At 40.5% G+C, this 11439-nt stretch overlaps 1 protein-coding gene across 1 annotated transcript in view; it reads left to right on the top strand.

Moving 5' to 3' along the window:
• The first annotated feature begins 3963 nt into the window (after window positions 1–3963).
• Window positions 3964–11439, top strand: part of PLB1 (phospholipase B1) — a 76085-nt gene continuing 68609 nt past the window's right edge. Inside the window, exons 1-5 of the mRNA XM_088162819.1 lie at window positions 3964–4012; window positions 7553–7590; window positions 8674–8743; window positions 9215–9273; window positions 10656–10687. Of these exons, the coding sequence (XP_088018945.1) occupies window positions 3964–4012; window positions 7553–7590; window positions 8674–8743; window positions 9215–9273; window positions 10656–10687 (248 nt within the window). The remainder of the gene's footprint in view (window positions 4013–7552; window positions 7591–8673; window positions 8744–9214; window positions 9274–10655; window positions 10688–11439) is intronic.

Raw genomic sequence — 11439 nt, 5'->3', positions numbered from 1 at the left:
GGTACACCATGTTTTTGTGACAGGCAATGGGGATTGAGGGACCTGTGGCAGATGCACAAACTGCAAAGGCAGGCTGGACACCACCAGCCTCTCAGCAGCACCAAGCAATCTGTGGAGATGGACTTTAGGCTGTACTTTGGTGCCAGCCACAGATGAGTGGCTAAAAGGCTTGAGCCCTCAGCAAGGAATCAAACAATCTGTGTGGGTGATTGTGCTCTACTTAAGGAACAAGGTAGAAATTTCAAATTTCATTCAATTATTAACATTGGATCAGAGTTTTTATTATGTTGCTGCCTTCAGCTACTGGTAGGTGCTTGCAGGAGAGCACTGCTTCATGGCTCATCCAAAATGGCTATAATTGCAGCGGTGACCTTGCTTATTTACATTCTTACTGCCACAGCTTAGGTCTCTATAGCAGCTATGCAGATCCTAACTATAAAAGTCAAGAGTCCAAACATGCGCTCAGTTTAGAAAAAATTGGGGAAGTGTATTTGAGACCTTGTGATTGCACTTTTTTTAAACAAGATTTCTTTAAAAGCCATTTTATAAATATTTTATATCCTCCTCGCCTGCAACTCCAAAAGCCCGAGTTTTTTAAAGCAGTGCACTAACCATTACAAGCCTTTTGCCCAGTGTCAGTAATCTGACCATATGCAGGCTGGTGCTTTCCATTTCCGTGTTGACGTTTGTGTTCTTCCTTTCCCTGGAGGATTTGCACTCCCTCCAGCAGATGGTAGCAGCCTCCTTCAAGCTGTGCAGCTCTGCCGCCCCATGATTCATGTCCCTGGCTGCCCCTGGCCTCTCTTGATCTCCTCACCCTCTGCTGCATGTCTGAACTCTCCTGTGGAGGAAGATCTTGTGTTTAGGTCCCGAGTATGCACTAAATTTACAGCAGCGTGAGTCACAGCAAGAGGAGGCAGTGGAACAACATCGCAAGGACACATGACATGTCTTGCTATTGTATATGATTTATTCCTAACGTTTTTCTAGCACTGTCATGTTCTACCCATCACAGATGGGTGCCTCATAGATGGAATAATTCAGGGATATGCTCCCTAAGTAAAACATTCAAGATCTAATGCTTTATCAAGGCAGTAGGATTAGCTGAAGCAGTGACAGGTCGCAGGTAGTTTCTATCTTCAAACGAAATAGAAACTCGGTCTGCTTTGTATTTCCACAAGAAGTCCTCTGCTCTGCCAGTGTAATGCGATAGTTTTATGGATGCAATTACATTATGCACTGATATATGGCCTCTGCTTATTAGCAACTTATTACCTCCTTAACTTACTCAATACAAGTACAAACATCTTGGGTTTAATTATGAGTGGTTGAATGCTATGGAGGTTTTGTGTCTGTTTTTATTGTTAGGGTCTTTCTTCTTTTAATATGCAGCCATACCTTCATTAGTTGTAGTTTAAAACAATGAGGATTTAGGTTGAAACAGTTTTGAGTTTTGGTATTCTGTATTAATAAAAGAAATGCCAGAAAAAGCTCTGCTCAACAGAGGAGGTAAGGAAAAACTTAAAGACAAGCTAAAAAAATCCCATGGCTTTCCCATCTATGGCTCCCATATCAAGTATGAAAGGTAAAGCTTTTGGTATATTATAAGCCACCTAAAAATGTAGAAATGAACCAAAGTGTTTGGCTAATATGCTTTAGCACCTTTGTTTGAGTATCTGTTTGGGTGTTGCTGGCTTTAAAACTGTAACTAGGGCTTGACTTATTTTTGGTGATGTTTTGCATTGTTGGGTGTAGACCTGTGAAACAAGTCCTTTGCTCAAGAACATGCCAAAGCACAAAACTGCTTTTCACCACCAAATTTCATGTAAAGCTCTTCTGTGCCAGTTGTGTTATGAGCCCTCTCCATCCAGGGCAAACAACAGGAAGAGTCACACGATTCAGGCAGGGTTAACTACCAGACCTAGCTAGCTCCTTGTCCTACCTGAGCAGCAATAGGGACTTTAGGGAAGACACAAGATGTTCTGTGTTGATCATTAGGTAATTAGCTACATAGCTACAGTTCCCTAGGGTATTCCTAAGTACCAACAGCTGGGGGTTGGTTTGTGGTCTGGAACTCTCCTTGCCTTCTGTTGCTGCATCTAGCTTTGCCCTTGCAGTAATGTAAAATCCTTAATTTGTCTCTGACACCTTCTGTATCTACTAGAAAATTCTCTCTTCTCCCTTTTGCAAACTTTTTTGATCTTTGCTGCTGCTTGTTATTTGCTATTCCGTCTAGGAGCTATTTTGATGCTTTGGTAGTGGGAAGGAGTGTTTACAAGAGATTTACAAGCCTTGAAGTTAATGCTGTTTTGCTTCTGGAGCATGTCAGAGTGTTTAAAGGCTAAATTTAGTCTTGGATCTGTGCTTTACGGCAAATGAATGAATTAATGCTACCTTCCTTTTCATGTTTTGCTTGGTGTAAAATGAAGAAGAGGCTTTCTGGGATTTTAAACACTTCCAGGTCTTCAAGAAGTCTGTTTCTCAGACTTTTGATAGTGAGAGCTTTCCCTTGAGGAGTGAAGCAGCCACAACCCCTTGTATGGAATGACATAACCCACCAAAAGTAACTCCTATCCATGCTGAGACTCTGCAGTGCCACCTGGACTGAGAGGTGATAATGGTCCTGACCAGCCTCACCGGAACCTCCCCATTCTGACCGGGTGCTTGGGAGCTCCACTGCACATCAGCCCAGGCAGGGCTTGCTGCTGTGGTGCTGCACCCTGACAGTAAGATTTTAACTTTTCCTTACCTTACTGGGTAAAGGAGCTTGAGTATCCAACTGTTTCAGATATGAGATCCCCAAGCAGAATGAGCTCATCCTTCTCAGGCTTGAGCATGCAGCTGTATCTGAGGTGAGCAGCCCCTTGTGCTGTTATGTTTTTGCTGAGTTGAGGGTGGAGATCCAGGGGGTGGAAGAATGATTGCCCCTATCTATGTACATTCCTCCTTGCATGTTGCCATGAACAATAGCGTTCATGTTCAGAATTAATATAGCATTCCTGATTTTTGGAAAGTGAAATGAGCACAAGATCACACCTCCAATGTGTTCCTTCAAAGAATGTCAAATTTCTGTCATGAAACAACAGAAAGCCAAAATAAACAAAAACCCTTTGAAGGATGGGTTAGACTGCCTGAGTTGGGTGTGTTAGTGGCTTATTTAAGTATTTAAAGGTCTTTACTTAAGCAGACTCCCATTATTCGTGTAGGAGCTCTCTCTGGGTCTCTGTGGGCTCGGAAGAGGCCAAAGGTCACTTTGCTGTTTTGTGTGAGGACAGCAGCCTGTTCTTCAGAGGTTTGACCTTGACTGTAATTGAGGCATAGTGGTAGTTTCACTGGGGAGTGTTGTATCACAGTCTAGCTGGCATTTCTGCACACTCTTTGACTGTGCTACTGTAATAGTGTCCCAGCAAGGGGCTTGGAGGAAAATCAGCCAGTAGAGGAACTAGTGGAAGAGGAAACAGGCACAGCATGAGTCTGGTAGAAGGCAAGAAAGGAGCACAGGCAGGGTAGGAGAAAAAATGAAGAGCACAACCTTCCTCTTCGGATGGGTGTGGCTGCTACATAGGTTCAGTTGCCTCAGGAGCAGAGGCTCCTTCCCTGCCTGGCAGAGGCAGGCTAATGCCAAACTAATGTGTTATGTATTGCCTAGAAGAGCCTTGACCCTACTGGAAGCTGACTCATGTGATCTGGGTCCCTTAGATTTGCTGAGAATTCCCCTGAAAAATGGCCAGCTCTGTCTGAACAAGTGAGAGAAGCTGTGCCCCTTCTTTGACCCTTGGATGGGCAATGCAATGAGATATCATTGTCACTTTGCTTTCCAAAGGTAGAAGCTTTGAGTTTTATGGCTGCTGAGTTATCAACTTCTAAGATATAAAGGAGGAAAAGGAAGAAAATTTCTTTCTTTTCAGCCTTACCATCTAACACACAGCACTCCAGGATTATCAGTTCATACAGGTGGTTACCATGAAGCTATTGTTGGGTGTGCTGTTCCTTTGGTTGCTCTCCTCAGAAGGTAAGTTTTGGAAGGCCCTTTGAAAATTTGCATTGCATACTATTTGGGAACCTCTATTTTTAGTTGGTGTAAGGTGGGTGTATAGCAGGAGTTTTAGAAGCAATATGAAGAAAATCTGTGAGTAAAGCTGTGATTTTAAATGTAGTTTTGGGTATGTTTGATAATTTTTTTGATGAAGATATATGCATTGGTTTGCACTGTTCTGGGGACAGACTGTGTCTTAGGCACTGAAGGATTCTGGTGAGAGAAACATCACCAAATAATTAGACTAGCAGTGAGATCTGTGCCAAAATGGTGCAGAAATTGAAGCAAGGAATAGAGGTTTTCTCTGAATTTGTAACTATGATAATCTTCTTTTCAGTGATAGAAGTAATCTTCTGAATCTGTGAATAGTTAGTCAGCATCCTGGCATTCCAGGCATTGTTCATACTTCTGTAATATTCAGGGAAGGGGGGAGCCCTTGTTCCCTAGACTGAGTGTCTAAAGTCCAGTTTTGTGCCAATGAGAGTTTTGTAGGTGCTCAAGACTGAAAATGCTGTGTATGCTTGACTTTTTTGGCTCTGTGCTTCAGGTCTCTGCCTGTAAGAAAATAATGATAACTAGTAATAGTGCTTTACTTTAGCAGTAGGCTGTGATGATCACTATCTTCAGAGGATTATAAGGTGCTCTGATAAATAATAAACTGTTAGGAGGTTTTGGTTCCTGAAATAATCAGAAGAAATTATCACATCTGAGCTTTTTAATTTAGGGAAAAATATGCATGGTGCCTGCAGTTCCTCTGAAAACTTTATCCAAGAAAAAATTATGTTGATTGATAGCAGCCTATAAGAATTGTTTGTTGAAACAGATTAACAGATTAAGAGCAAGGGAAGAAGTTAGAATCTTTCTCCCAGGTGTTGGGAGAATTATCTGAAAAATACTTTTTTTTTTATGTCAAGATAATTGAAAATACAAGTTAGAATTACTCAATGGTATAGTAAGAGAGTAACTATAATACTGGGAGTAGCAGGAATTTAAAAAGTAATCCTATAGAAAGTGTAAATCCAAAACAAACAAAGAAAATTGAAAAGGTTAAAATTAAATCAGCCAAACCAAAAATTAATCTGAAGAGAAACAATGGATCATTGTTGAAGGAATGAAAACCAATAAATCCTTTCTCAAATTTTCTGAAACATGGAGTCTGTAGGACTGACTGATATATAAAAGAAGGCTGAAGCCTGACAAATTCTTTTTTTATTTGGTGTTCCTGCATAACAGCTTAAAAAAGGCCTTGCACTGTAAGCCTTTCGGCACAGGGGACAAGAGAAATAACAACCAAATCCTTGAACAAACTGATGACAAATAGTAAAAGAACTGCCAGGACTAGATGATATCCTCCCAAGGGAATGAGCCAAGTCGAAATGTGGCCATGTCCATTTTATTAACTGTGATGCTTATATTGATCTGTGTTGGGATGTGGGCTCTGCACATGTTCAGAAGTGATCTGGCTAAGGGTGGATTCTAACTTGCTGATGCAAAGCTTTCCAGGATGTTCAGAATGAAATTTAGACTAAGTTTTTCCCTTATATATTACTCTTATCTATGTGTGTGCTGTGGTGAACTCTGAATAGATACTGCGTGACCCCAGAGCACAACTATCTGAAGACATCAGTGCAAGTGGTTGTCAGAGAGAAATTATTTCAGGAGTTAGTGAGAGACCAGCATAAAAACCACATTGCCACTGATGTGTACAGGGCCATGGTTCACCTGCATCTTGACAGTGGTCTGGCTTTTTCATCTCAAAAAAGATGTGGTAAAACCTAGGAGGAGGATAAAGGGGCAGAGTCATCAGACTTAGGAAAAAATTTCAACATGAGATCAAAGAAACTGACTCTTCAGCCTGGAAAAGAAGGGATAGGTGTATGATAAAGACATACAGGTGCATGCAAAATGGCAAATTTTGCAGAAACAACGGAATGACTACTCTTTACATGAGCAACAAGGAAACAACCAGGTTATTAAAAAATGAGAAGTACTTTTTTCCAACATGTAATGGAGTGATGAAGTATCTTTTCCCACAGGTCTTGGGGAAAGCCGAAAGTAGACTTTCAGTTTGACACATTTAAACTGTTCCTCCAACTCCCTGAGTCCTGGAATCTGGGACTGGATCCTCTTTCTCTCTCAATGTAACCTAAGGAACTGTTCTCAAATATAGTTGAAATTAGTGTTAAAATTCTCAAATACTGAGTTCCTGCAGTAGATTTATTTGATGCAGACAAGTCCCTCATTGCTTTTGCCTCCAGTATCTCAAACAATGTTGGGGTTCTGGTTATTGCCCCGAGTAAAGCATTATCAAAAGCCACTGATTGAACAGGCAGAAATGTTAAAAATATGTCACACAACAGCCAGTAAACTATCTCAACCTTCTACAAAGTAAAAATAATAAAAATTTGCAAATAGCTCATGGCTGAAACCCAAATAGGGGAAAAAAACCCCATGTATAGAAGTTGTTGCCATTTATTAAATATGGTCATGTAGTGTGGCACAGGTGACAGGCTGAGAGGGTCATGGGGAGCAGTAGTGGCTTTGTGTCACTGCAATGACCTGTCCCCAGAGGCTGCCCAGAGCCCCCTGCCTGTGCCAGGCACATCTCCTTGCATCGTTAGCACTGCTGCCTGCCCTACACCCAAGGATGTCTCACCTGCTGAACTGAGCTTGCTCATTACTCTGTCATTGACATGGAAAGAAAGGTGTACTCAGCAGGGCTAAATATTCCAAAAATAGCTCCTGACTATTAAAGGACCATTATTCTAATTCTGTATAAGGCTTGCTGGATTCTGATGGCTTCAGTGGGGCGAGCAAGAACAGCTGAGAATGTGCTTTGAAGTTCAGCTGACCTAGGCTTTGTGGAAATTTTAGAATAAACCAAATTCTGTTTGTATAAATCCAAGTGTATGCTCAAGGAAAGAGAATAATGCTTACTGAAGCATCTACAGGCCTGACTCCTGGCTCCACAGACTATTTTGTCTGCCAAAACTCTACTGAGAGAAGAAATTGCAGCTGTTTCTCTATCACTATGGCAAACTCACAACAGTGTCATGCTGCTCCTTGACTGAGGAAGATATAGATTAATGTGAATTGCTCCTTTCTAAGGAGTTTCACCTTGTGCATGTTCAAACTACTCTAAATTTGGACAGACTTAAACTAAGGCAGTGTATGAAATGTGCTAAAAAGGACAACAAGTGGGAAAGGCCTGTGGAGGATGGGGTTGTTTGAGGGAATCTGCAAGCAGTTCATCACCTGTTGCTACAAATTCATCGCATTCTGCTAATTTCAAGAGATCTGACCTGCTTATAATAACTAAAAGCTTTTTCTAGTATAGCAAAATCAAAGAAAAGATGTTTGTTTGTTTGTTGGGATGAGCCTCGTCTTTGGAAAGAAGGGCAGATGAGAAAGGTCCCTCCTCTCTGGATTCTGTGCTTCTAGGTGTATTAAGTCTTATGAAGCTTTTTTTTCCTAAGATAAAAAAAATAGCATAACTCTTTCTTTAATGTTTTTAAGGTAATGCAGATGATCAGGAAGAATATGAAAAACTGGAGGTAAAGTATGAATACAACTTTCTTTTTTTCTGTTTTCAGTACCTATCAAGCTATTCCTTTCTCTAAGGCAGGCAGAAGAAGAAAGAATACAGCTTGTTGCTCTGAACTGCTTCTGTAAAGAAGAAATGCAAAGCCAATGAGTCAGCAATGTGATAGTGCAGCTGCAAGATTATAGAACATAATCAGGAAATGAAGTTTTCTCCGAGCAATGTTTGTTATTAGGTTATATCCTGTACGTAGGTAGTTTGTGGTTAGCACTTGTTCCTAGATGCTCTGTTGCTCTTTTAGAAACACAGGATTAAACTCTTCTTTGCTTTAAACAGTGCAAAGTGTTTGCACCATTTAAGTCTTTCAGCTGGGCACTAGGGAGTATGTGGGAACCCTGTGGCCCTTGCCACTATACAGATTCCACCTTTAGGTATTGGTGATGGTCATACAGCCACTCATGGTCATTGTGATGAGGGAACCCCGTGCCAAGTCACCTGGGGAGGCAAGGATTGATTGCCTTTCATGTCCCTTTAAAGCACTTGTACCTATCATAAGGATATAGGATGGCATTAAACAATGTCCCTACTGGTACTGAGCTCTCTCTCACACTGAGTGAATATCATTACTCACATCCTTGCCTTCTCTGATCACCTGGCTAGTTGTTAAGGAGCCAGAATTGGTTCATTCTGCCTTTCCTGTTGCATATTGGAGATGTAACATTTTTTTGTGTCAGTTGGGTGCCCCTTGACACACAGAGATACTTACAGTAGCTGTCCTTATGACCTCTTCCAGATTAAGCAGTCACTGCAGCAATGGATGTTCATGTGACAGTTCAGCACATTTCATTGTTTGCTCAGACCCAGTGCTGTGGCAATCAATAAGAAAACTGACCAGAAAGTGTCAAGTTCTAGAAGAGTTAACTGAAAATGCAGCTGTCCAGATCTGTGTTCCCGTGTATTTCTAACAGAGATGTAATTATTCTTTGAATAGTTTACATGAGTAAAATCTTGGTTCTGTGTGAGAGTGGATCCCTCATTCCACAGATTTCCTTGTTAGATCTAGGCAATCAACCATATTTGTTTGTTTATCTCTAAGGTTCTTAGAAGCCTGCAGTTTTCATGTGAGCAGGTGATGTTCCCTGAGACCACTTCATCTTCATCTTCAGGTTTGTGTTTGATATTATCTCTGCAGAGGCTTTCCTTCACAAAATTATTTGAGAATAGGCTGGGGCAGAAATCAGCTGGGATGCCTATGTATGGGATTGACTGAAGTGGAGCTAGGCTCTATAAACGACTTAGTTTTTTGTTCCACTTGTGATTACTTTTTCATCTTTGTTTCTTAAGCTGATAATTGGGGATGCCACTATTACTTCAATCATTCCCAGCAGTTTTTTTTAATCTTTTCTTGCTTGATGGTTAAGCATTTCAGTGCCTCTAAGCTCCCAAAGTATTTACTGAACACCTGAGTAAAGTTTCCCATGCTTTCTGACTAGTTTAAAACCTCCAATCAAAGCGATCAATATAGACTTTTTATCATTTTAGCCCACTTTATGTTTTAATATACTGGTGAATGTAACTTTCCTTTAGGGTTACTGTTTGGGGTTTTTTTTGTGACCTGAAGTCTTGCTTTTCTGCAGTTCATGCTCTAAGGCCAGCTGACATTAAAGCAGTCACTGCAATAGGAAGTTTGCAAAGAGTAAGTACAAGCGGGAAATGTGCTGAGCATGACCCATTTCCTCTGTTGTGATGATGATGTCAGCTGATGATGTAGTTTGGGGTCTCAGGGTGTTCAGGACTTCAATCTTTCCACAAGCATCAAAGACTTCTAGTGAAAAAAACACTGGAAATACCTGCTGTTCAGTGTTCCAATATACCCTGAGTCTAAAAATAGCCAGCTGACTTCGTGCAGGAGGAAATGTGATCACAGTGCTCTTGCAGAGAACCATGATATTTGATTAGAGTGCATGGATTTTCCTAACTGAGCATAACAGATTGAATAACTGGAAGAAGATGCTGGGAAAATTCAAATTGGAACAAATACAAATTGTTAAGAAATGCACTAAATTTTCCACCTCATCAAGCATTTTCTGTAGAAGCTGGTTTCCTACCTAGAAGGCAGAAAGTCTATAAGAATCACAAAGATGTATTTCTGATGTATAGCTCAGTGGGTAAAGTTCTCCTGCCTGTAATAATATTGTCAGATTTGGGTGATCTCTATTTGTCTTAGTAGTTGGAAGTGGATATCTGAAATAGATTTGAGGCCCAATTAAAAGCATTTAACCACAATTCTCAAGCTGTAGGAAGTGTAGAAATGCCTTTAGAGCAAAAATTGGAGAGGCTGCAACTGTGAAAAATGGGGGAGAGTCCCCCATATTACAAAACAACTTTCACATTTTGAGATCGTGCCGATCAATATATCATACTTTTCCTTTAGAAAATCAGCGCTCCGGACTCTGTATGAGTAACTCTCTCTTTTGAAAAAAATTATTGTCCTGAAGGCAAAGGTGCTTCACCCATATCAGATGCATGGCCCTTTGGAGCAAGTCTTCTTTGTCCTGGTGTCTTTGTTGCTTGTGGGAGTGTCATACAAAAACATGTAAATTATCTTCTTTTAAGGAATGTTTGCTTTCCTAGGGCAAACATCTCAGACTCCCTGAAATCAGTGAAGTTCCTCTATTGATGTTTTTAACAGACACCCTTCTGTCCTAGTGCCTGTGGAAATTATCTAAATGGCTTCAGGTTATGTCCCTTGTTGAAAAGGAGTAGGAGTAGATCCAGAGAAATTTGGTCTAGAACAGCACTTCGTTTTAGGGAGTTTGATTTCAGCTAATCAAATTCTATTTTAAGCTGGTGTGAAAAAATCATTAATGAAAGCAGTAACTAAGATAGGATTACCAGATTATGAAAATGCACTGTAATAGGAAGTTCTGGAAAATAATCGAAATCTGTGAGTGATTACAACACAATGGATAAGAGTATGTAGAAAATAATACTGTCTCTAACAGGACTGAAATACAGCATATGTAGGTCTAGTTTACACTTTGCTTTATATTATTCTTATTGCTTCTTTGTTCACAGACACCAGGATCTGATGAGGATCTACTTCAGAGGTAACAATTAATAGCTGGCTTTATAAGTTTTGTTATCCTAGTCTCTGTAATATCACAGTGCAGGAGTTAGGCCCAAACAATTTTTTTATTGTTTTGTAGAGAGAAAAGGCTATGTCAAATAGAAAGGCTTTTGAGACACTGAAACTTTCCCTGTTCTTTGGCAACAATTTTTTTGTACTTATGCAGGATATAAAATTACCTTAGGGTTGCAATACCCTTGATTAAGAATCATTGCTGTGATAAACCCTAGGCAGTAAATATCATAATCACTAGTTAGAGATTAGAAAGCAGAGATTTATCACAGCTAAGAAAGAACCCAGTAGTCCAGATACCCTGTCCTCTGCTTGGCTGATTCCCAGTTCTTCATGGACAAGCTTTGCCCCATTTCCTCTTCCATGCCCCTTTAGCAGATCTAAATCAGGGAGTGAACATATGTCTATACCTTGTAGTTGCAGGTCTGTGCAGATCTTTTGAGTTACAGCATTCCAGATGAGGATTTAGCACTGCACAGATAAACTTTAAAAGGCTAAGTTTTTTTGATGGTTGCATAAACATCTGTGTCCACTTGTATGTGGGCATACTCAGAGAGGCCCCTGCATCATTTATACCTATGTATAAGCAAGCATAAGTACTGCAACATGCAGAGGGTACAGAGACACAAGAAATTCAGATCTGAGGCTATGTTCTTACTCAGCAGTAGCTGATGACATGACAGTTTTGGGGAAAGAAAGGCCCCATTTTCACTTGCAGCA

This window comes from Sturnus vulgaris, chromosome 3, assembly GCF_052056855.1.
Source record: "Sturnus vulgaris isolate bStuVul1 chromosome 3, bStuVul1.hap1, whole genome shotgun sequence".
In the NCBI taxonomy this organism is placed as follows: Eukaryota; Metazoa; Chordata; class Aves; order Passeriformes; family Sturnidae; genus Sturnus; species Sturnus vulgaris.
This window is presented reverse-complemented; position numbering and strand designations above follow the sequence as displayed.